Source organism: Mauremys mutica, chromosome 21, assembly GCF_020497125.1.
Source record: "Mauremys mutica isolate MM-2020 ecotype Southern chromosome 21, ASM2049712v1, whole genome shotgun sequence".
NCBI lineage: Eukaryota > Metazoa > Chordata > Testudines > Geoemydidae > Mauremys > Mauremys mutica.
Window position 1 is genome coordinate 13,742,508 of NC_059092.1, and position 26,444 is coordinate 13,768,951.

General features: G+C 46.9%; 1 protein-coding gene across 3 annotated transcripts in view; it reads left to right on the top strand.

Moving 5' to 3' along the window:
- KAZN (kazrin, periplakin interacting protein) overlaps positions 1-26,444 on the top strand; it is a 723,135-nt gene that overhangs the window by 654,236 nt on the left and 42,455 nt on the right. For all 3 annotated transcript variants that reach the window (XM_044996289.1, XM_044996291.1, XM_044996290.1), the window contains 4 exons: positions 3,544-3,733; positions 7,077-7,207; positions 11,070-11,120; positions 14,223-14,346. In XM_044996289.1, the coding sequence (XP_044852224.1) occupies positions 3,544-3,733; positions 7,077-7,207; positions 11,070-11,120; positions 14,223-14,346 (496 nt within the window). The remainder of the gene's footprint in view (positions 1-3,543; positions 3,734-7,076; positions 7,208-11,069; positions 11,121-14,222; positions 14,347-26,444) is intronic.

Genomic DNA, 26,444 nt, shown 5'->3' on the forward strand with positions numbered 1-26,444 from the left:
CGACACCTAGTGTTCAAAGCCTGTCCGGGGCTCAGTGGTCTTCAGAAAGCAGCCTGGGTAGCTCAGAGAGAAGGAATATTGTGGTTTCTCACCTAGCTGAGAAAGGAGGGTGCTTCACGGTAAAGACAGCAGATCTCAGGAAAGGACACTGGGATCGTTTCTCTTACCTTTATTGGACTGTCTGTTGAGAGCTAAATATATCTTTCTTGGACTTGACCATAGAATACACCTCAGTGTTTCTAATCTTAGGCCAGAATTTGGTCACGTTGAATCACAGTGAGTGGCACCTTGCAGTTAGCTCCATTGACGGCAAGGGGGTTATTTGCAAAGGAAGGCACCTTCTCTGCAGATCAACATGAGTAAAGGTGGAAGACTGGGCCCAGAGTAATTCATATTTAAGGAATAAAGCTAGAGATTTTATAGTGTGTGACGGGTAATCAAGCTTAATAACCTTGGTGTTATGCAGGTGAATTCACAGCAACCAATGTTTATGGCAAGTGTTTCTGAAAAGGAGCTTACAACTTTTCTAGCACAGTGTGACAAGGATATCTGTTAGATAACAATCCTAGTTGTATGTGTGTGTTGTGGGTTGGTTTTTTTTAACTGTTTAACTCCCAGGGATAAGGATTTGAGATGCATTGCTTTAAAGGTGCTCTGCTTTTCACAGTATTTCTCTTTTTTGTTAATTATTAAAACATTAATAAATATTAATAAAAATCGCCAGCATAGCTCTGTTGGCTTCAACGGAGCTACGCCATTTTGCACCAGGGGAGGATCTGGCCAATACCTCATTAATACCTCATGTTTGCCTTATTGGCAGCACGCTGTCAGCTTGCCAGTCTGACTGTAATCCAGGGGCGTTTGCTTACTGGACGTTAAGCCAGCCGTGTGCTTGTGATCTGATCACTGCCTCCGCAGTCCAAACGGTGCCTTGTTTCCTCACTTGAAGAATGTAGATGCTTGTCCTTAGATCTGGAGAAACGAACCGAGTCTTCCGTGTTGCAGCCATTTGTGGCGATTGTGCACACATCCAGTGCTGGGATATTTCACTTAGTAGCTCGCCAAAGCCCCCTGGAAAACAGCAGGGGGTTGTGCAGATGTAAGATAGTCGAGCAGGATCTGAACACGTTAGCGGAGGGCAGAGTTCCACCTACAGAACTTTGCAGGTGAGGTGTGAAAAGGGAAGAGGCCAACTTGGAGACTCGTGCCCCAGATCCTCAAAGATATTTGGGCTCCTGACTCCCCTTGAGGGATCTGTGCCTAGGGTGGCCTTGCAGGGAGTTAGGAAAACTCTCTCTCTCTCTCCTTGCAACCAAGCCAGGTGAGGTGGAAGTGACTTTGACCCAGTAAGCGTGGAGGCTCATCAGAACGCATGTTTAGACAGTCGAAAAGCACTTTTAAACATTTTCAGCCAGGGATTTTGTTGAAAATCTGCTTTTAAAAAATAAAAGCAGCTTATGGGCTGAGATCTTGTGTGCATGGTCAAGCTGTATCCTGGAGTGCCTTTTCCTAGCTGACTTCTAAACCCTTGAAAATCAGGTTTTATAATGGAAATGCGGACAGGTCCTAAACTGTAGTAGCACTGTTGGCAATTTGTGCATGTTCTTTGAGTTGGGCCATTGTACATAATGTTCCATCGCCTTTCAGATGGACGGATGTTTTATTTCTGGGGTCTGTTGTGCGGTATTTATATGCAAATTCCACACACTGTTGCAGGAACACTTCTACCTAGGCTCTTTCACAAAAGCAAAACACACTGGAGACGTGGCATATACGAGACTCACCGATGCATATATTTACATCCAGTGTGTGCTGTGTGTTTGGTTGACTCCTCGCTGCTGTAGTGGCAGCCTAAGAGCAGGACTCGGGAGTCACTTTCTTAGCATTAAATGGAGTTTGGTGGAACAGATTAGACAAAGCACTAGGTAGGATGCCGAGGGGAGAGAGGGAATTGGATGCATAAGAGAGTTTGGATTTTGTTTTTAATATATTGTATCACACAGTCTGCCTTTTCCCTGCTTGTAGTCAGTGGGAATATTGCATAGGTAAGTTGAGTATTCGCTCCAAAGCTACCCAAAAAAATACTGGTAAGTCGCGATTTGATTGGGTTTTTTTTCTTCCTCTTTGGTTTTTAAAAAGCGAATCACTTACCAATAATGGTTCCTCCCCAGGGACACGATCCAGAGTCCATCAAAGGGAAGCCTCTCATTGACTTCAGCAGGCTTTGGCTCAGGCACATAGGAGCTGATCCTGCACCCACTGACTCCACTGAGAGCAGGATTGGGCCCCATGGCTCTGGGTTCATGGCTCACGTGTCCTGCAGTGCAACATTTGGGGACACCCAAAGAAACCCAGTGCAAGGCTCGGGGCAGAGAAAGGAGTGTGCACGGCATGTTGCTGCCAGCAGCTCCATTTGCACCTTAGGAGCAAATCCATGCCCTCCTTGTTCCTCTGAAGTCCGACCAAAGGCACCACATCATTTAATGCAACAGTCAGGCTTGGTGTAGACCCTGATCCTTTAATCTGATCACTGACCTACCTCGACACCTGCACAGAGTCCCAGGGAAGGCAACAGGGCATCACACGGGCATAAAGGGATCACAGGCAGGATTGGGCCTTTAATAAGTGACACCTTGAGGGCCTGGAAAAAACCCAGCCAGCCTAGAACTGTGGAAATATTCTGTGTTTTCCTAGTTACGAAACATCAAGTGACTCATGGGAGCTATTCTCTGCTGGCTAATTAAAAGGTACAGTCAAGCAACGGGCACCTCTTTAATGAGAATTTTCAAATTATTTTTACTTTGTAGATGCTTCTCTTTAATTTTTCAAAAAAGCAAAATATTGAACAGGGGGGAACGCGTCCCTGTGAGCCTGCCAAGTCCACCGGGAACAGCAGAAGAACAAACAGGCCTGTTTAACACATCTGAACCAAAGCCAACCGCTGACTTTCTCTGTGTGCCTTTGCCTTTCTTCATGAAATCTGGCACCGCTCACTGGATAACTCACTGGCTCCTGTATTTGCAGGAACAGCTGTTTCCGGTTTTGGTCCAGGTTTCTGTCGAAGGTAAATCACACGCGAGCGCTTTGTTGTGCTGTTTTTGTTTTCTTTGCGATGACCAACTAGGTTTGACTTCAGCTGGCCATGCTACCCCAGCTCAATCACTTATGCTTAGTCTTACCTGGGGGCTGCAGGAAAGCCGGGGCTGGCATCCCAGCTCTCCACAAGGGCATGTTCTGTTTTGCATTCAGTCGGATCTAAATGGTAGCTGCTTGCGTTCTGAAATCCTATTGTTGCAGCATTGGCAGCACGCAGATCCCCCCAGAAGAGTTAATTCTCAACCTTGGTAAAAGAAACCACGTCTTTTGGGAGGATTTAACCCTAAAAGCAGCACCTACATCATATTGTCGTCTTGGAGTGTGAAACCGACCCTCGGGTGTTGTGTTAGCCCCTCTGCACAGGGGTGACTTGAACGCACTGCAATCCGAGTGCTGTCTTGAGAGAAGCGTTTCATTGTCCTGTGTTTTGTTCTTTTATCCCATCAGGCCAAGCAGTCCTTAGCCACGTTAACCAAGGATGTCCCCAAGCGTCACTCGTTAGCCATGCCAGGCGAGACCGTGCTGAATGGGAATCAGGAGTGGGTGATGCAGGCAGATCTCCCGCTCACGGCTGCTATCCGGCAGAGCCAGCAGACCCTTTACCATGCGCACCCTCAGCATTCAGCAGACCGGCAAGGTGAGTGCCAAGCCAGCCCCAAACCCCTTTGGGAAACCTCTGTGATCTCGTCTGCCTTTAAGACGACGGCATTCTTGATGAAGTCGGCTCTGCCAGCTGGGCGGCCTGCTGAACTAATCCCCTTTCAGGAAGCCGCTTCAACTCCGCTTCAGAGCAGCAGGCCGGAGTCAATGGAGACGGATCTCCCCACTCTCTGCCTTCCATGCTGTGAACTTGGGCCAGGGTTTTCCAACCGGGGGGCACAGAGTTGGCCATCTGAGTAAGGGGCCTGACTTTCCAAGCAGCCACAGCTTCTAAGTCAATGGGAGCTCAGCACTTCTGGAAATCAGGGCACGCGCTTAGGCACCTAGTAATAATGGATCTTTCTTTATTATCTGTACTGCGGTAGCACATTCAAGCCCCCGATGAGATCCGGCCCTCCTTGTGCCAGGCACTGTACAAACGCATCGTAAGAGAGAGTCCCTGCCGCGTAGAGCTGTACAGGCTAAATGGATGTAGCTGCCTCGCTTGAAACGGCCACATCTGAAAGCATTGGCCTCCCTGGAGCCTGTACTCTCCTGCTTGAGCGCATGATGCTGTTTCAAGGCCACCAAGCAGGCTTTGCCCTCTTCCCTTTCAATTCTAAGCTACCCTGTGTGCTCTCCCTGTTCCAATAACCTACCCAGCACCCCAGCTGGGTGTAGCCAAATCCCAGGCCTCGAGAAGCAGCAGTTCCTAGCCTTTCCTGAGAGGCGATCTCCAAGGTGTCAGCACCTCGTTCCTTTAAGCCCTGCAAAGGCAGCTCAGGGAGGAGGATGCATTTGCTCAGAAGTCAGCAGCGAGCACCACGCTGCAGCGGAATTTCTTTGCAAGCAGAAGGGCACCTGCGCCCTGCCGTGCCTGACCCTGTGCAAAGCCGTGAGAGATCAGGAGCCAGCAAGTCTGCTAGCTCCAGGCGCCTGAGGCGTGGAACTGCACATTCATGGGCTGCTGCTGGTTTCTAATATTCTCTGGCAGTTCAAGGATTGCCCTCGCTCTCAGCAGAAAGTGAAACGCTGCAGCACTAGATAACCTGGCATCTGTCTGCAGGACAAGGATGCAGCGTTCAAGGAGTATCCTCTTCTCAGCCCTTAGTACAAATACTCCAGTAATGGCTCAAAACGCTAGAGTGACACTGCTCTAGCGCGTGAGCTGCTGTTGCAGCGCACGGTAGTATCCCAATGTCCTTCCCACAGCTATTGTGGGGGATTACAGTCTGCCTCTGTAAATCCACACACACCCCTGCAATTTCGGTTCCATACAGCATGCTTCCTGTCCTGCAGTGCTGTGAAACAGCTGCCACGTTCAAGGCCACAGCTGGCTGCCCTGCAGTGGTGGGTTGACTCCAGGAGATTTTTGAAGGAGCCCAAGGGAGTTAGACACCCAGCTCCCATTCGGAATTAGGTATTTTACTCTCTTAGCTGCTTTTGAAACCCCCCGTCAGCGTGTTCAGGAAACACTTCGGGATCCATTTGGATTAAAGTTGTGTTCTCAACAAAAGGAGATTATCCTTCTTTCTCACAAGGCATAAGCGATACCTGGGCCTGGATGGGCCCCAAGGATCCCGCTTTTAACCACAACAACAATCTTTGCTCTTCTGTAGCACTGCTCACCTGGGGATCTCAAAGCCCTTTGCAGATGTTAATGTATTGAAGTGACTATTCCTTTCCTCATTTTACAAGTGGGGTACCAGAAGCCCAAACATTAAAGAACTTGCCTATGGCCACAGTACACGTCTCTGTCGCAGGCAGGCATGGCATAGAGGTGTCCTCACGGCCAGTGCTGTGCTCAAACCATTGCCCCATGCTGGAGTCGTCCGGCACAATAGAGCTTCATTTTGGTGGCTTTCATGCTCAGGGACTCACCAAGGAAAGTGAATATTGGGATGGTCACGATCATCTCAAACTATTGAGTAGCATTCTGGGTACTGGGCGAGCCTGGGGAGCCCCCACCACGTGCAGGAAGGATGGGAGAAAACCAGTAACTTCTCAGCCTGTGTCGTCATCTGAAATGTAAGAAATTCCCACAAACAATGTTTGCAGCCATATTAGAGCTTGAACACTATGTATGGCCAATTGGACCAGCCTGCAAACTTCTAGGGTGAGTTGTTTTAAAAGGACAATATCAAGAGTGTGTGGTTTTAAATATGTTCATTTAATCTTCCCACTTTACAAATATCATCATAAAGTAGTGATAGATTAAATTCATTCAGCTTTGACTATGAAATTAGTCTGGTCGGTTTCTGAGTCTCCCACCACAGCACCGTGCTCCAGGGTTTGACTTCACAATATTGCCAGGGACTGTCTGGATCTGAAACAAGAAAACCTGAAACATTTATTAATGTTTCTATTCATCCTTTCTGTCTTTTACCTACCAAACCTAACTATGGGGCCCAGACTAAGCTGATCATGTTCCTTTGAGCAAACCGCATTCCATGTGGGGCCAGACAAAGTCGTTATGTTATTTAGCTTGGATTATGAAGATGCTTCTCCCTTTGGCACAAGCTGTTACCCATCTAACTAATTCTCATAGAGTCTCAGGGTTGGAAGAGACCTCAGGAGGTATCTAGTCCAACCCCCTGCTCAAAGCAGGACCAACACCCACTAAATCATCCCAGCCAGGACTTTGTCAAGCCGGGCCTTAAAAACCTTTAGGGATGGTGATTCCATCACCGGGGGGAGGGATAGCTCAGTGGTTTGAGCATTGGGCTGCTAAACCCAGGGTTGTGGTTCAATCCTTGCTGGGGGCATTTGGGGATTGGTCCTGCTTTGAGCAGGAGGTTGGACTAGATACCTCCTGAGGTCCCTTCCAACCCTGATATTCTGTGATTCTAGGTAACCCATTCCAGTGCTTCACCACCCTCCTAGTGAAATAGTTTCCTAATGTCCAACCTACACCACAACTTGAGACCATTACTCCTTGTTCTGTCAGGGTCTAAATAAAGAAGGGAGACTAAGGATCTTTACAAATAGGGAACAGAAGCACAGAGAAACATAGGGATTTGCCCAAGCTCACGCAGTTAAGTTGCAGCAGAACCGGGACCTGAATGCAGGTTTTTAGTCCAGCATCTGAGCCATTGCACCCTCTCTGTCTCTGCAGCTGCCCCTCCAGAAGTTACAGGCAGGATAGCAGCTCTGTGACGTTATGCGGTGGTCTAAAGCATTCATCCAGCGCCCCGGACGGCGACTGTCCATGTATAAACACAGCACTAGAGAGAACCAGATTCACAGACCGAGGATGGTGTAGCATCCGAGCTAAAGCAGGGAGAGCACAGAGATGAAAACTCTAATTCCACTGAGCCCTAACTCTGCTCCTTGCCTTCCAGCTGTCAGAGTGAGTCCGTGCCATTCACGGCAGCCTTCCATAATCTCCGATGCGTCGGCAGCAGAAGGCGATAGGTCATCGACGCCAAGTGACATCAACTCGCCCCGGCATCGGACGCATTCCCTCTGCAATGTAAGGCGGTTGTGAGGTCGTGTGTGCCTCCTAAAGCTGGCCTCTTAACATCCGTGCCAATGTTTCTAACCCTGACCATCACTCTTACCTGCTTGTCTTTTGCCACCCCCTCTTCTGGAGCCTGAGCCAAAGCCCGCCAACGACAAGGCAAAGCCTCTCACTGGGCTTTCGATCAGGCTATTCATGTAAATCCTGAGTTAAAACTACCCACATACCAACCAGGAGTTGGTTCTACACTGCCCGACTCTCTGTGTGCTCACTCGCTCCTCTGCAAAGTGTGTTTCCCTGTCTCTAATGGTGGCTGGGGCAGTGTGTTGCTCTCACTTTGCACTGGCGGCCACGCCCACACACAATACAAGGCGGTGGAGAATCCAAGTCCCTCTTTTCAAGAGCTGTGCAAAAATGCTGCATCTCTGATTTTAGTAAAACGTCCTGAAGAAACAACTATAATTTTGTGCCAGGCCATTATTTTTGCAGCCCGGAACTTGGATTGCAAAGAGGTTTATTGAAATGGCAGTTTTCCCAACTAGACATTCGGAATCTCTCAGGTTTCCAGGGGACGAACAAGCTTCAGCAAAGCAAAAATTTATGAACGTACTTAAAAACAGATCCATGTTCGAGTTGGACCTGGACTGAGACTTTGATAAATTGTTTCTCCTCTCGGGCTCCATTTTCTAGGATTGACTGAGTACATGCAGAGCTTTACAGTTTCTCATGATATGACATCCCCCCACCCACCCCCAGTCAATCAAAATTGAGCCACTCAGACCAAGTTTCACTCTGAGCTTTCAAGTTCCTCTGAATCAAACTTGAGAGCTGGGAACCCACATGAGTCAAAATGAAAACATGGTTTGTCAAACTCCCTGTGAACTGAAGTGGCACAGAGCTTCCAGCCACAGTCACTGGGTAAACCACACACTTGCAGCAGTGGGGACAGAACCCACCCATTTCCTCTCCAAAAGCATAGCTGTGAGTTTAATGGAGAATCTCCATTAGCGAACAGTATTAGGGCTGATACTTTCTCTAGCCACTAGAGGGAGACATGATCTCACACACTGAGCTGGTGTAAATCCACATTTCTGCTCTCCTTTTAGGCGGGTATAAATCTACAATAATTCCACCCGTGAAGTTACTCTTGATGTGTAACAGTGTGTAAATGAGAGCTGACTTTGCCCCTTTGCATTCCACTTTTTTTAAGTTGGGGGAGGGGAGAAAGAGAGCGGCAGCCTTTTCTACTAATGGAAGAAGCAAAGAAAAAGAGGCCAGGAGTCTGTTGCTTCGGTATCAATAGAATTGCTTTAAATGACTGGAGTGACGGCGTGGAAGAGAATATTTCAAAGCTCAATAGAGAAAATAAATGGGAAGGTGCAGGAAATATCCAGAAACATTGCAGTGGGAGAGCAGAGAGGTTATACGGTTCATAATGAAGATATCCTGGCTAATAGATGCAGATAAACGTAACTTAATTCTGGGAGCGGAGTTCAGTGAGTGAGCATTTGACACATAAGAAAGCCCCGCAGCATATGCTGACTAAGGCAATGAGAGAACAATCTCCAAGCCCCTCGGGCAATTGCCCCATTGCAATGAAGGAGAGAGATGGGGGGTGTCTGCATCTGTGCAGCCAGAAGAACAGTGTGTGAGGACTGGCCGGCTTGATAACAGCCCCGTTAGCTGTGGGTCACCAGTTAAAGTCCAGCTCACGTCTGTAAGGCAGCATCTGATCGCTCTGGAGTCACCTGAGTGGGTAGCGTTTGTTTCGCTCCTAGAAGCATCAGCATCTCCAAAGCCCACCCTCACAGCTGAGGCTCACCAAGCCTCTCGCTGGCAGGGAGACCAATGGGGGGTGTGGCACAAGCTTTCTCTTAGGGCTTGTCTGCACATGAAAATTCATCCTGAATAAGGCACAGTACAATTTAAAACAGATTAACTCTTCCTGATTCCAGAATACAGGCTTGTCTAGACCAACAGTTCACAGCAAGCTGGGCTGTAAATCTACCTATTTCTAGCCTGCCACGCACTGTGTCCAAAATAAACCCTGCTGCCGAGTTCCTTTGTGTGCTTTGAGCTCCCCCTCTTTGAAATGGGAGCAGATTAAAGTGCATTAGGGAACTTTCAGAGCACGACACTAGCGTCCAGACAGCCAGTTAGTGTGCAGCAGGCTAGTGCGGGGTAGATTTTCACCTCAGTTTACCATGCACAAACTGTCTGTGTAAAAAAGCCCTAAGAGTACCTGTTTCCAAGTTAGTTTAAGTAGTTTAACTACAGAAAGGACCGATTGGATTAAACTAATTCAGAATAAGGCACTCCCGTTCCGGAAGAAAGGCATCCACACATGGTGTTAATCAGGAATAGCTAATCTGGAATAACTCGCTGTGGAGACAAGCCCTTAGAGCTAACTTTTAGTGAGCAGATTTATTTGTGTGGGTTTTGTAGTTTGACAGTCATGCTTTCACATTGGCTGTTCCTCCCATTTCAAACAGTGTGTATGTGTGTCACACACACACACACACACACACACCCCTCCCTCCCTCCCTCCCTCTCAGGCATGGTACATTCCACTCAGTGTTCGTTTTTTTTCACTCCCTAGGCTTGATTAGCACTAGGATGGTGCTTCCTAGCTGGATCTAAACACAAATGGGCAGAATATGCGGCATCTTCCCCAATCCTTGTGCAAGCTGATAACAAGGCCATTTCCCATTGAGTCCTGGACCATCCCCACATAAAGCATCCAGCACCCTGAACAGTGCTGTACAAATAATCATGATTTATTACTAATTGGTGATAGTCAGGCACATCCCCCGTCGTTAACGAGGGGCTGGCTTCAGTCCTCCTCCTTACGTTTTTGCTTGACCAATTACATCCAGTACCTGTGGCATTTGAATCAAGATATGAGTCAGAGGGGATCTGAGCTCAGGGAGTAGATCTCAGTCTAAAGGAGCGTAAGCTGGTGGAAACTCTGTGCGTAGGGGGCCAGCAGAGAAGGGTGTAATAAAGAGCTGAGAAGAGGTAGTAAAGCAGGCCCATCTCCACACCAGTTTGGTCACTTGGCATGTCTGTTTCGCCAGTGCATGCTCCTTTCCACCTGCTCACCCACGTGTAACTTACACCCATTGCCTTCGAACCTGGCCCAGCACGAATTAATGTGACAATCTGTGGCATTTCCTATACCGGGCCAGAACCCATGGCATTAGCCCCTTGCAAACAGGCAGAGGCAGAGGCAGACCAACTCGGAACAGCATAAATAGTGGCTCCAGCTTAAACTTTTCCTCTTTAGTTTCTTGACCTGGGAAAGGGACCTGGACCGAAATGTCTGCATTCGTCTGGATTTAATTTTTGTTACTAGTGTGGGTTGGGAGAGTGCGTCGGGGCCCTGAGAAGCACCCCAAACTTCGGGTGTTTCTCAGAAATGTCTCTGGTTTGCAAAGATGAGACAAAGGTGCAGGGGTCATGAGACCAAAGGGTTAAATGAATCTTGTCTCGCTTCAAGGGAGTTTGGTTGAGATTCACCCTTCTTCATTCTGAGATTCTAACTTTTCCAAAACCATGTCTGAATTTCCCTCTTGGTTGCCCTTAGCCTAGTCTCTGTGGCATAGTCTAGGGGACATACAGTTTTACCTGCCTCCGCCTAATCTTCTCTTTTCCCAAACCCCTCTTCTCCTTCCCAAAACAAATTGGCTTCACCATCAAACAGCAGCGACTTTGCACCAGCTAATGCTCTGGAGCCCAGAAATAAGCAGGATTTCCAGAGAGAGCTGCTGGGTGTGTGTTTATATCCCCGGGCCGGTTTTGCTCTAGCAGTGCTGTGCGGTACTAGGGCTGTGTTTATGCTGTTTCAATGTGATCTGTCTCCTTCTGTCGGTAGGGGGATAGTCCTGGACCGGTACAGAAGAACTTGCACAACCCAATTGTACAGGTAGGAAACCAACTGCCTTTCTTGACCAATCTCCTAATGAAATACAGTTTATTAGTGTGCAGCGTGATTGACACACACACACGGTGCAGAGGCCGGAGTCATGTGAAATGCCGAACAGGTATATTGTAAGGGCTTGTCTACACTACCGCACAGGGTCGATCTAAGATACGCAACTTCAGCTACGTGAATAGCGTGGCTGAAGTCGACATACTTCGATCTACTCACCGTGGTGTCTTCACTGCGGTAAGTCAACAGCTGGCGCTCTGCCGTCGACTCTGGTGGAGTACCGGAGTTGACGGGAGAGCGCTCAGCAGTCGATTTATCGCATCTAGACCAGACGCGATGGATCGATCGCTGCCCTCTAATCCGGCGGGTAGTGTAGACAAGCCCCAAGTATATAGGTAGACCATGATCGGTAACATCTGTCAGCTTTGGAAATGGGTCTGAATGAAAACGCTGGATTTGAGCAACCCTCAACTTTGGATCCAGAGCCAAACTCTCTGACTCCAGCCCAGCTGTAGTCGAGGAGATGAGAGAAGAGTTCAGGCATCGCATTTCAGAGAGAATGGCAGGTACAGGGAATAGCAGTTGCCTTTTTAGAGAGGGGGAAGGACCCGCAGGGCCATATGCAAAAGAGTCCAATCTGGTGTAAACTGCACCTTCTGCCAGCTCCTCGGTATCTGTTACACCAACGTAGGCTACGTGTACACCAGGAGCGAGGGAGGGTGATTGTCAGACACACTCCTGCTAGCGCGAGGAGCTGCTAGTGCATTAAGAATAGCACAGCCCTGGCAGAACAGACAGGGGTGAGCAGCGGCATGAGCTAGCCATGCTGGGTCCAGTCGGTTGGGTGCAGAACGGTGGAAACAAAAGTAACTAAGGCCCTGTCTACATTAAAGAAATTTGCAGTGGTGTAACTAAATGATGTGCTGCACCAGCCTCATGCAGGGCTTCATCTGATGCAGCAGCATCCCCTGACAACCCCCCAGTAAACTGCAGCTGGGGAGCCAGATACCTTAGGGCTTGCACTGGGTATCTGCATTGAAATAGCTACACTGTTGTAAATTTCCTTAGCAGACAGGACCTTAGACTCATTCCTCACCAGCCATTTGCACAAATTTACCTGTTCTGGAGCGAGCCACCGGAGCTGGGGTTTGCTTCTTGACACAGTTTTTTTTAACTCCAAGACACTTTATTTGGAAAGTAAGTTTCAAGTAAACCACACATTGCAGTCTGAAAAGCAATGACATGAAAAGCAAAAGCAATGGCTGATCTGTCTCCAAGTTAGAGCCCGCTGCTCCTAAAGAAAAACAAGAGGGGAGAAGATTGATGAGATAGACGAAAAGGTTAAAACACCTCCTTTAGACTCAGAGCTTTCCCTTCACAAGAGTTTGTGTGAACATCGCCCCTGTGGATTCACACCCCTGGGGGGTTGGATTGCAGATGGGCCCTATGCCCCAGCTGTCCCTGAACTGTGTCGTATTCCAAATATAAATGGGCATCACCAAAACCCTGGGTCCAAAGACTGACACCCCCGCCCCACAGGAACACTTGTGGTGGTCAAAATCCACCTGTAATAACTTTGACCCAGAGCCCCAAAGGTATTTAGGTTTCAACGGGAGTTAGACACCTACATCCTTTTGAGGCTCTGGGCCTTAGAGTCCTGTCTCCGGTTTGAATAAACCCAAACTTCAAGGCAGAGCTCAGTCAAACGACTCTCCTCTTTTACCCTCAAGAAACCCCACACTAAGCCCAGTGTGAAACCCTGGCCCCCTTGAAGTAAATGGCAAAACTCCCACTTCCTAGGGTGAAATCTAAATCCTCCCAGGTTTGCTCAAAAGTTTCCACAGGCTTTCTGACAAACTGGACCAAGTTTTGAGCTTGTTCTGTCTGGTTCTAGTGCTTTAGCCTAGGTTAAAGAACAGGTAGGTGAGTCCATGGGATTATGTAAAAGTGCTACATTCTGCACAAAGGCAATGCACCTGAATTTAAGAAAACAAGAACTTCCATCACATTCATCTGCAATCCTCTCCCTAGGTGCCACCGTTTCTCTGTAGCATCCACTTAAAGCTCCCCTCTGGCTCCCATTGAGTTGAATGAGACTTTTGCTACAATGCGAGGGGCACTGGCAGAGCTGGGGGTGGATCCCAGGGCTGGGCTAGCAGGGGCTGTGGGTCAGGAGTGAGGGGCTCAGATCCCATTTCCGTAGGCTGAGGTTGGTTGCTTTTGGATTGCAGGAAAGGGGGTCATTGGGGCTGGATTTTTTCCCCCTCATTCTGGTGCTGGAATTTATTAGACCCTGGTGCCTTTTCACAAAGTACTGTTAATTTTAATAACTTCTCCAATGCGTGGATACTATGTAAATAAATATTATGGTGGTTATTTAGGATAAGAGATGGTCCAGGTACAGGGTCCAAACCAAAGCCCAATTAGCCTTCAGTGACATCAGATTAGGCCTTTATTAATTTCTTCACATATTTTAAAACACACCAATAGGCACTTGCCTTCGGCTCAGGGTGCCTAACCTGTAAATGAAAAGTGACCACACAGATAGGCCAGGGACAGCCCATAAACATCGCCCCCTCAACCCACTGGCTCCTCCCCAGCTTGCCTGGAAGAGCAACACCTCTGGGCTCTTCTGGACCCGAGGGTGGGGAGCAAATTCCAAAACTGAGGGCCCCGGCCAGCAGCTCCTTCTCATTTACATTACGGGAGCTCCAGCTCGAGCCCGGCTGCTGATTGCCTAGGCGTTCTCCTGCCTGCCTGGACCGCCCCCCTGTCCTAGTGATCAAGGCTGAGATAGTTAAAGCCACCAAAGGAATGTGGAGGTCTGTGCACTTCCCAGTCCCTTAGATGGAGATTTTTGAAAGCTAACCATCTTGGGGTGTTAGCCTGCTGCCCATCACCATAGCATCTGGGCACTTTCCACATAAAACCAATAGCTATAGCAGTCCCCAGTGGCCTCCGTGGAGTCTCCGGCTCGTCTCCTTTCCCTCGTGTAGTTCCTGCCCCACCCCGGCATGTGAGCACCTTCTCTCCCCAGGTTGTTTATTGGCGACGCTCATGTTATTTCCCCTTCTTTCTTCTCCCTCCGCTTTGCAGTCTTTAGAGGACCTCGAAGACCAAAAACGAAAAAAGAAGAAAGAGAAGATGGGATTTGGTTCCATCTCCAGAGTATTTGCCAGAGGGAAGCAGCGGAAATCCCTAGACCCGGGCCTCTTTGATGGTACTGCTCCCGATTATTACATAGAGGAAGACGCAGACTGGTGACCCTTCCCCTCCCCAAGCTGGTAGCTTGCCTCCTTCCTCTGCTGCCGGTGTGCGTGCGTGGGCGGGTGTGTGGTTGTGTGTGTGTGTATGCGGATGCACCTAACTAAAAAAAGAAAGTGAGCCTTTTTCCTCTGCGTCGCCACTTCTGTAACTGATGTACATACTACAAACAAAGCCTGTGTGTGACTATGTTAACTGTTGTCTTTGGAGCGATGCAGCTGTGTTGTAATCCTCTCGTTTTGTTTCTATTTTTTGTTTCGTTTGGGGTTTTTTTTGGTTTTTTGATTTTTTTTTCTTCTTCTTAATGAAACTTGAAACTTGAAGGACTGCTGTGTATTTGTAAATAACAAAAATATTGTGCACTTTGTGCTTGTGACGTCTCTTGTCCAAAAACACTGTTTTCTTGAGCCCCTCATGTCGGTGCATTCTGTATTTGGTATGTTCTAAAAGTCAGGGGTTGGAGGGGACCGTATCCTATTCACAGCGTGCACCTGAGTTGCAGAAACATTAGGCTCTGCCTATCCAGAAAGACTTTAAAATCTCACTCAGTGTGATGTCTTCCTGGCCAAAATCTCAGGAGGCAACACTGGTCTCTTTTTAATGCCTCTCAGCCTGGAATGATGGTTTAACTTTCCTTTGATTGTTTAGTTTAATTTATTTGCGCAAATCCAGAAGAGCTATTCTAACTAAATTATTGCATAAAGATTGGAATTTATATTTTTCCACAATGGTTTGGATGGGGATGGGGAGGGTGTGTTTATACTGTACTGTTCGATTAAACTGCTGCCTGCGGAACTAGGGTAGGACTGGGTAGAAGCTGAGAGAATCAGTTTTTCTATTTGTCTTTATGGGTTTTTTTCCAAATGAATTTCTGTTGCATTTCTCTGTCTCTCATGCGAGCATGGTGTATGTTTCCCCTATCCCGCAGTCGATCTAGACGGCAGGATCGGGGACCCAGATTGCTATATAGGAAGTATAACCAGGTCAGATATGTACAGATATCTTTATCTAAAACTATTTTTAAGATGCTCAACATATTGGAAAAGAGCAACAGTGATATTTATTACGGAATAATGTAGCGGAAAATGTTAGACTGCAAAGCAGACCGGCCTTTTCAGTACTGCATGTATTTGGAAGGAAGCACTGACCTTTGCTTTGATTGTATTTTCTGTCCCCAGAAACATACAATCAGTTTTTGCCTCATGTCTGCGGCTTTTCCTATATACTGCATTCATTTGGGTTATTAATAAGAAAGGGGGATCCAGTGTGGCGTAAGGAACCAAGGCCCTGATTCAGCCATCCATCTCTTTGCAGGAAAGTACTTATGTCCCATTGACGTCAATGTGACTTAAAACACCATCTTAAAGTTATGTGCTTTGTTGAAGGGGAACTAAAAGCGTTCAGAGTAAAGTAGAGAGCGAGTCGGACTGTAAAGACCAGGAAGCAGCGTTGGATCAGACGCTTGGGGAACACTGGAACACTGTTCTGTATCCAATGCTGTTACTCAGTCCCGGGATATTTATTTTGTCTTTAAGAAAACTGGTCTGGGTCTGGGCTCCTCCTGTCATTCGCCCCCCAGTGCAGCAGTCTAATAGCGTTAGCGCCCCCAGGTGAACAAAGCTGACAGGTGCATCTCTTCAACCCTTATTGTGGGGCATTGTTTCCTTCTAACTCTGCTTCACAAGCAAACAAAGGTGCATTTTGGAAAGAGCAGGTAATTTGATGCAGTTGCTTCTGAAACCACGTCTGCTCTTTCTCCTCTAAATTCCAGTTTATTTGGGGGGTGGAGATTTTTGCCAGTGCACCTAAAAGATTTAGAAGCACAAAGCCCACTCTTTTTACTGGGGACTTGTGCTCCTAAAGCCATTAGGCTCTCTTCAAACTGTGATTTTTTTTCCCTCTCTTTCCACTAACATGCACAGCTATCTGGTTACTAGAAAATACAGTGCGTCGTGCTTTAATGCTTACAATACAATTTTACGCTCTTAAATTTAAGATTTATTTAATAAAATACTATTGTGTATTTTTTTTAAATTCCAATACGTGCACCCTGTTTGAAAGGGATATTTTGTCTTTAATTCTGAAACTAAAACACAAAATACCACCATGCTACATTTCCTTCTAACAAAATGATCTGGAGAAACCACAGGGGGTTAGGGAAAGTGGCTTTAAATACCTGCTCTGCTTTGCAACAACAGGGATCTGTCCATAACCAGGGTGGGGGAGAACGACCCTGTGGCATCTTTCTCTGCAGAGGAACATTTTTTTCCCCTCTTGTGTTTTTATAGTTTAAAAACAAGCAAGCAAAACTCCTGGTTATTTTAGTAGTTTCCTTTTCATTTCAGCTTTTCTAAATTAGGAAATAATTCTAAAAAAAAGTTACTAAGAGGATGATTTATTTAAAAGAAAACTACAATTAATAGCATATGAATTATGGGTAATATTAGATTTAACTTTTCCCACGCGAGTGGGGAAGAGTCCTTGAAGGCATGGATGCAAATATAAAAATATTTAAAAAAAAGAAAAAAAAAACCTAAATAAAGCTTATTTTAAAGTATGAATGAATTTGATGTGATTTAATTGTTTCTAAGTTGTGTTTGCTAGGCCTGGATCCTTGGCTAGTCCAGGTGATTAAATCGGATCGTATATATTGTCACATACTGTAATACAAATTAAGTATTTATACCACTTGCCAGCAGGGTCGCTGAAGCTCTGCTCTTTGTTCATTTCCTTAGAACCAGAGTTTGCCTAATATAGCGATTTCTTTCCAGCCAGTCAGGAAGGACGTGAAGTTTGAGAAACTTGACTCAACACACATCTACAGAAGCTATTGCAGCTTTAGAATCCCGTGACTGACTTTTTAAGGTAGATTCCAAGAACTGCCTGGGGGGGTGGAGAGAGAATCGAGGCCTATAGACAATAACTTTCATTTCCTCTTTAAAACTCACCTCCACTGTCCAGTATTTTCCAGCCCTTGTGGCTGCATCCACCTTAACAAAAGAAAGGGAGGGGGAAAAAATCTCTCCATTCATGACTTGCTGATGAAAAAATGATACATTGAAAGCCAAATCATTCCCTAGACAAGACAGCAAGGTGAAGGGAGCAGAGACTCTGCTCGTGTCAGCCTCTTTCTCCCCATCGTGTGCTCAAGTACAGCAGCTGAGGACTGAACTGGCTTTCACAAAACCTGCGTGAAATTGAAATGCTTCCCCCTCTTTTCTTTAAATTTCAACCCCAAGGTTTGGATGGACCTGAACATTCCCCCCATGGCTCTGCCAACCCAAACACAGCAGGGGTCGCTTGCAAGTGAAACTCGTCCAAAAACAGCAGCTGAACCCGACTGGTCTCGTTTCACTGGGTTTGATTTTTTCTTTGCATTTTGCTCAGTACGGAGGATGAAAGAGCGACGTTAAAACTTTTTCTTTCACAAGCCAAGATAGAGGAGGCCAAACTGTTAGCCCCAATTCACCCACTGCCCCTCATTCTAAAGGTATCTGGCTCCTATTCTCACGTATCAGAGCACCTCTCAGCCAGGTGGTTTATCCCAGGCTAGCGTCCTCCTCACCGGACCGCACTCCAGCTCCACTACAGGGAGGACAAGGCGACAGAATGGCCGTCTGCCTCTTGTAGAATGCCACCCTGTATGGGGGGAGGGGAGAGGAGGTAGGAGGACTCAACGGGGAGAACGTGGGGCCATTTGGGAATGAGTGGGGAAGAGGGAAAGAGAGATTTAGGCGGAGAAAAAAAATCATAGCGAAAACTGCGGAAGAAAAGAGGATGAGTGGGAGGAAAGGGAGGAGAGGCTGTACAGAAAAATCTGACCATCTTTCACTTCAGAGGGAACTTGAATTGGGCTGGCTTTGAATGTGTTGAATACAGTAGCACTCAAATGGGGGACGTGGCGGCAGGCAAGTAACCTAGCTTCAGTAGAGGAACGTAGGAAATCTTACCTGGGGCAGCTCAATTTGGAGCGGCGCGGAAAGCTGCAAATCCCAAACAATGCTTGAAAAACACCCCCCTGGTGAAGAGCAGAAGCCAGTCTCGTGAGCGAATTCAACAGTGATGCTGAATCTGGGAGCTGAGCTTTGCCACGGCTCAGGGATCTTTAGACCTGGGGGTTGTGTTTGGCCCCGTTCAGGGCCAGCTGTAAGGTTTGGAGGTGAAGCCAAACTATTCTAAACTCTGAGGATCCTTGAACCAGGGGTTTCGTCCCAGGCTTATGTCCCAATCGAGATAGGGCGGCGACTTTTAGAGTTGGAACTGGCGGCGAGAATCTAGCAAAAGTTTTAGTAGACCAGAAAACCAGGCGGCGAAGTAAACTGTCTCCAACTTTGGTGTATAAATCTTTCACAGTGGCAGTTAGAATTTCATGACCAGTGCAAAATGCAGGAGGAGCTGGGGTAGGGAGCGGTGATCCCAGAGGCACCAGCAGGTAAGTAATTGCACCATTCTGAGAAGAATATGGAAACAAAATGAAGGAGGGCAGAAAGCAGGGGCCTCTTCGTGGGAAACGTGGGGCTCTCTCGATTGTCAAGTGGAGCAATTCCCGAGAAGTTAACTAAGAACTTCTCCACTGATTATTCTTGTCCCCAGTTGCTGGAACTTCAGGCTTATTATATTTGACACAATCCAGTGGGATTATCGGTGTCTGAAGGAGCAGGCGCTGTTGCAGTCAGGCCTGCAATACAGAGCCAGAGCTGTGCAGGGACCATGGAATTGGGACATCAAGGTCTCTCCTTTCCCTGGAGTTACTCCACTTCCTTCGTCAATGGGAGTTTTCCCTTTCTGATAACTGCTCAGAGAGGGGATTAATTTGCCTGGGATGCTATAGGCTTAAAGGAGACTTGTTTAATCAGAACCACAGTTGCTGATGATGTCATAGTCTAAGGCCAAGGCTACAGAGGGTTTTTGTACCATTATATCGAGCTCAGTTACAGGATATTTTGGGGCGGTTTTTGGCTTTGGGGTTGTTGGTTTTTTGCTGAAATAGCGATACAAGCTGTAGCATGGATGCAGTTATACCAGTATAACGTATTCCCCCTCCCTTATGGGGAGAGAGAAGGCCTCACCTGGATCATTATGCTAGACATCTCTCTCACAGTTCTGCCTGTCGTCCTCCAGCCTTCCCATCTTCTGTTTCTCCTGTTTAGAGAGAAACACATTCATGACAGGAGTGTAGTGTCTGTTAATGAGAGCGCCCTCATGACTATAAAATCTGCTAGTCTCCCCATGGCACAGAGGGGAAACTGAGGCACGGATTCTCAATGGGAGTTGGGCACCTAAACACCTTTTGAGGGCCTGAGTTTAAGTGACTTGCCCCAGGTCACACAGGAAGGCTGTGGCAGAGCTGGGACTTGAACCCCAGTCTTGCAAGGGCGTAGGCTTGTTCCCTAACCACTGGGCCATCCTTCCAGCTATATTTCTTTAACAGACAAGCATGTCAGAGAGCATCATCATTCCTTTGCCAGTCCCTGGGACCTTTCCTTTGAAGCTGTGAGAGCACTTTACAAACAACTATGCTTCACAATATCCCCGTGGAGAAACCGAGGCACAACGGTGCAGCATCTTGCCTGACAAAGATGGGAATAGAACCCCGGAAGCTCTGCCTCCTCATGTCCCACCTATAAATATACACAACCACCTGCCACACAAATGGACTGTAGCAAAGTGTAAAAACAAGCAACCAAAAATTCGGAGAACTAATACAGGAATAACACTGCTCAGGAAGGTCAGTTCTTGCTAGCTGGGGAGTTCCGTAGTTTAGAATGGGCTCCTTTAACCTGCCTCCTGATTGGAGTGAAGTGCCGTGGTGGGAGACATTCGCCTTTGTATTCTCTTGTTCGCTGACAGCACTGCAGGCCATGCCATGAGTGCCACGCTGGCTGCCCTACCAGGCTCGCTGCTCGTTTCTAAATACCCAATCCTTGGCATAAACACTGAGTCGCAGACCCTGTGTGTCCAAACCAGCGTCACCCTTTGTGTTTCCAGCTGACATATGACTCCATCGCACCACCGACTTCAAGGAGGCTGCACTGATTAACACCCGCTGGGGGATCTGGCCCATTGACTTAAATGGAGCAGCACTGATTTGCACCAGTGGTGGAGCTGGGCTGATCATTCATTAGAAAACTACCCAAGGAGGCCAGCCCATCCTGCTTCAAGAGAGAGACAACAGCCTGCAATTAAAGGGGGGCATGATGATAAATTTTACATTTAAAATATTCCTTACCACTATTATTAATATCACCTTAGAGAGGGGTTCACAAATCCACACAGTGCTTTGCAACCATTCCATTAAAATCTGCCTGTGAGCTAAGTTAGGCATCTGTAATCCTCATACAGAGAAACTGAGGCACAGAAGCAGTTTGCTCAAGGCCAATTGGAGACACTTGCTAGGCGAACTCGAGAACGCGACGAGAGGCCGCTAACAGGAGCGTTTTGGAGGACACGGCGGTGGGCTCAGGGCTTGGAGGTAGTGGGACTTGGGGAGTGGTATATTTGGTCTGTCTGTGGATCAGCTGTTCTCTGGGCCCAGGCTGTGTAGCAACCATGGGCCCCTCACTAAGCAGCTGAGAGAGGTCTGTTTGGTGCCATGCAAGAGGCTGGAAGGCTCTGCCCTTTGGAGCTCTGACCAGCCCTGCTGTCTGAAGTCTCTGACAGGTTCATCGCTCCCTAGTGGTGCTGGGTGGAGCTCAGCTGAGCTAATCAGGGGGACTTGGTATTAAAAGTCACTTGCCAGGTGAACTCAAGAGCCACGATCAGAGGCAGCTAACAGAGTTTCGGGGGCAGATGAGAGAGGAAGTGTGAGGTTTTCCTTCCAGGTTCAGCACTATGTGCGATTTCAGGATGGCCAGCGGTAGCGACTTGCAACAGAGGTGCCATGTTTTCTTTCCTACCTGAAGCCAGAAGGGACTTCCAGTGCATGAAGAGCAAGTTCGGGGCTATGCTGGAGGAAAAGTTTCTTGGATTCAAGACACTACTCAGAATCAGAGTAGCTGAGGCATTTCTGGACAGCCAGGCTCCAGGAAACAAGGAGCTGGGTACCGAGGAGTCAGAGGAGGCCTGGCAGTTCCTAACCATCAGAGGCAAGATCCAGTTGGTCCATGGGACTGGAGAGATGTATGGGACACACCTATGAATGGCAGCTCAGCTTGCCCACAAAGAGCTCTCCAACCATCCAAGGCAGACAGATGATCCTTGTTGGGGATTCAATACCCCTAAGAATTGAAAGAGCGTTCTGCAAGGGACAAGCAGACAACAGGACAGGACGCTGTCTGCCCAGAGCCAAGACACAAGACGTCACTCTAAGCTTGAATAGGCTTCTGAAGAGAACAGGTCAGGATCCGTTGGTGTTAGTTCATGCCGACAGTAACGACAGTGCATCGAGGGGTAGCTCACAGATAACATCACTTCAGAGAACTCGGAAGCCTGCTGAAGCAGAAGAATGTCCAAGTGATCTTCTCTGAGATCCTTCCTGTCCCACAAGCAAAAGACGACCACAGGCAGAAGATTCTGGAAGCGAACCGCTGGCTAGGTAAGCGGTGTAAGGTGGCGGGTTTGGGTTTTGTGGAACATGGATCCACCTTCTATGGGGAGAGAGAGCTGAATAATTTGGATGGCCTCCACCTCAGTAGCAGGGGACCAAATCTCCTTGAGGACAGGCTGGCTAGAGTACTGTGGAGGGGGTTAAACTAACAACAGATGAGGAGGGTAAAACCAGTGAAGACATAGAACAGACTCAAGGTCTTGAGAACAAAATCAATCAAGGAACCAAAGGACATGAAGAGAAGAAATTTTTAATTGCCCATAAACCAATGCTAGCCTCCTAGGTAGCAAACAAGAGGAATTGGAATGGCTCATTTATGAGCATAAATTCAATCTAGTTAGTATTACTGCAACGTGGTGGGATGATTCACGCAATTGGAATGTTAAAAATCAATGGTTATAACCTATTTAGGAAGGACCAAGTGGGCAAAAGGGGAGAGGAGGGGAACTCTACGTCAAAAAATGGCATCACCCTTTTCTGAGTCACTGATAACACAGAACAAAACAATCTTAAACACATCTGAATCAATGTCCTGGCAGATAAAGCACAAGACTGGGGTGTTAGTTGGAGTCTGCTGCAGACCACCAAAGCACATCAGGGAACAAGATAACGGCTCCTTACACACCTGTCCTATAATGTGTAGGGGGAAAAGCTGCATGATCATGGGCGACATAAATTCAAATGATACCTGCTGGAGGTCTAATGTTGCCAGTACTAAAACGTCCTTGGAATTTCTAAACATTATAGATGATCATTTCCTAGCTCAAAAAGTGCTGCAGCCAACCTGGGGGAATTCTATTTCTAAGCCTAATCTTGACAGATAAGAAAAACTGATCACAGAACTAAAAAATAACGGTAATGTACAAACAGAAAAAAAGTCCAGACCAGTAATACATATATTTGGTGTTTTAAAGGGGCCAATTTCACAAGGCTGAAAACAACCATGAGCCAAATGGGGGAGGGGGGAGGATGAATTTAATCAGAAAAATGTGACCGATAATTGGGAATTGTTTCAGAATGGCTTTTTGGGCAACCAGTAAAACAAAGTCCAACAGTTGAGGAAGGAGGCTGTATTGGTTAAAAATAAACAACCAACCAACCACTGGTTTAGAGGGGGAAGTGAAGGCAGGGGACGAGAAGGGATGTTGATAGTAATTAATATAATTCAGAAGCTAGAAATTGTAGAAAATTGATAAGGGAACCAAAGGACTAGCAGACTTAAGGATAATCTGGAGGCATTTTTAAAGTATGCTAGGAACAAAAAGAATCCTAATAGTGGTATTAGTACATTACTAGATGGAAATGGAAGAATTATCAATAATAATGCAGAAAAGTTAGAAGTGTTTTATAAATATTTCTGTCCTGTATTTGGGAAAAATCAATGTAGTCATATATGATAACACTCTTTTTATTCCACTAATATAGTGGGAGGATGTTGAACAGCTGCTACTAAAGTTAGACATTTTAAAATCAGCAAATCCACAATAACTTGCACCCAAGGGTTTTAAAAGAGCTGTCTGAGGGGCATGCTGGACTGTTAATTTTGAGTTTCAGTAAGTCTCGGCACACGGGGAAGTTCCAGAAAACTGGAAGAAACCTAATGTTGTGCCAATATTATAAGAGTAAATGGGATGACCTGGGTAATTATAGGCCTGGCGTGGCTGATACAGGAGTTGATTAATCAAGAACTAAACGGGGGGTAATGCAAAAATGGTATCAAGTTAGACAGGATCTATTTTCCATAAACCTGTGTTGACTGGCGTTAATTACAAGTTTGGTTGATCTAGGTAATACTGTTGATAGAATAGACTTAGACTTCTCCGAAGCATTTAACTTGGTACTGCACAACACTGATTAAAAAACTAGAATGGTATAAAATGATCATGGTACACATTAGATAGTTAGCCAGTTTGTAATCTGAAAGGTCTCAGAATGGAACTGTGCCTGGGGAATCATCACTGAGCAGGTGTGTTTCTAGTGGAGCCCCATAGGGACTGGTTCTTGACCCCATGCTACTTAACATTTTTTATCAATGACCTGGAAAAAAAAACCCCACAGAATCATCCCTGATAAAGTCTGCAGATAGCACAAAAACTGGGGGGAGTGGTAAACAACAAAGAGGACAGGTCTCTGAGTCAGAGCGGTCTGGGTCACGCGGTAAGCTGGGCGCAAGCAAATATGCGTTTTCATTAGGCTAAAAGTAAGTATATACATCTAGGAACAAAGAAAGGCAGCCTTGCTTGCAGGCTGGGGGCCTCCATGCTGAGAAATGGAGACTCTGAAAAAGACTGGGGGGTCGTGGTGGATAATCAGCTGAACCTGAGCTCCCAGTATGGCAGTTTGGCAAAAAGGGCTAATGTGACCCTTGGAAGCATAAACAGTGGAGTCTCGAGTAGTAGAAAGATTATTTTATGTCTGTACTTGGCACTGGTGCAAGTGCTGCTGGAATCCTGTGTCCAGTTCTAGTGTCCACAATTCAAGGATGTTGACAAATGGGAGCGGGTTCAGAGAAAAGCCACAAGGACGATTAAAGGATAGGAAAGTTTGCCTCATAGTGAATCTATTTAGCTTAAAGAGAAGATTAAGGGGTGACTATTACAGTCTATAAGGACTTACGTGGGGAACCATTATTTAATAATGGGCTCTTGAATCTATCTGAGGCAGGTACAACATGGCCAAGAGGCTGGAAGCTGAGGCTAGAAAAATCCAGGCTGGAAATAAGGTGTATATTTTTTGATCGTGCGACTACTGACCCATTGGAACAAGTTGCCCAGAGTTGTGGTGGATTCTCCATCACACAATTTTAAAATCAAGACTGGACATTTGTCGGAAAGCTCTGCCCTAAGAATTGTTTTGGGGATGTTCTCTGGCCTGTGTTATGCTAGAGGTCAGACTACATGAGCACAATGGTCCCTTTTGGCTTTGGCACATTCAGAGATCCCAAGGCCCGGAGTTCCTGGGTCCTAGGCCAGTGCTCAGACTGCTGGAGTAATTTAGTTCTTGCTCTTAGCGGTGGGGATTGCCTCTTTGCTTTTCACTCAGGGTTAGACAATGAAACTAGACCGGCCTGGTTACTACAGTTGTCATCTGACACGCACTAGCACAACATTGTGACGACAAACCGCAGGGGACTGTTTAAATCCCGCACCAAAAAACCCAAACCAAACTCACCCCTCCTAGCTGAAACCATTTTTTTTAAATGAACATTCAAAGAAAGCATTTACTATAGTGTTTTAAAAAGGGACTTTTTACTAACCCATCACAGGGCTGTAGGCATAGGGTAATTATCTTTCCTTATTCTGGTAGATCCCAATATCACCCATCCAGGCCCCAGAACATGCACACCCCTGCAGAGCCCCGTTCACTCGTAGGATGGTTGTGCACGCTAAGGGCTCAAAGGCTTTAAGATGAAGTGCAATGCTGCATGGCCCAGCACCTGGTGATTAATGTTGTCATTTCACTGTCTTGTGTTGCTGGACAGGGAATGCAGAAGATACAGCAACAGCTTCTATTTTCTTCACTACAGACCTTTCTGCATCTGCCTTCCTTCACGCCTGTGCAGCATAGTCCCAGAAGCGTTGATGGGAGCTATCAGTCTCCTCATTAGGAATCGGCAGTCACCCCCTTGTGCAAACAATGTCGAGGGTCCCCGACATGTAGCCTGAAGGCCTCACGCAAACTGTGGGGCAACAAAATGCAACCGCAGAGCAAGGGCAAAGGGATTTCCTGCTGCTGAACTCAACCAACCAGCAATTTGCATTCTGTTACCAAGCGGCCGTACAAGCCAGTGCTACAGCTGGGTGCGTTTGTACACCCCTTTGCTAATCCAGCTCTCCGTTTCACAAACAGCGCATTCCTGTCCTACAGAGTTGAACTCATTGGTATGTGTGGCCATCCCCCTCTGCAAATAACTACGCAGTATGAATTGCCCGGATCCCCTAGGCTGTACAATCCTGACCTTTGAACAAATCTGGAGAGCACAAACCCCAGTCCCCAACCCGCACAAATAGGAAGAGGAATAGAGTCCAACTGGCTAACATTTTCAAACCCTTGTTCCCAGCTGGAAACACCAGAAATCTCATAAGGAGGAAAAGCCCCGTTCTTGTGAGAGTGCCTCCCTCGTTTTCCAGACTCCAGATAAACCTCTGAATTTCAGCAGCCATTTTCCAAACTGAGCCCAGAATTTGCATTCCGTTAATCCCACCAGTAACCGATGTGCTCTGTTTTTAAATCCTAGGGTGAAACCATCGTGCTAAAATCTAGGACTGTGTCGAATACAATGTTTTTCCCCCTCCTGCTTCTCCAGAGATCTATCTGCCGCGTGTAATCCCCTCTATAACGGTGGCCTAGTTAGCTGGAAAAGAGAGATGCTAATCAATAATGACTTAATAAAAATGTATGCCCAAGTAAGAAAGCAGGGTGTCATGCTGTCTAAAATGGAGTGACTATGCCGTGTGATTGATTGCGATTACACTGGGTCTCTCTGAGTATGCAGGACTAAAAAAAAA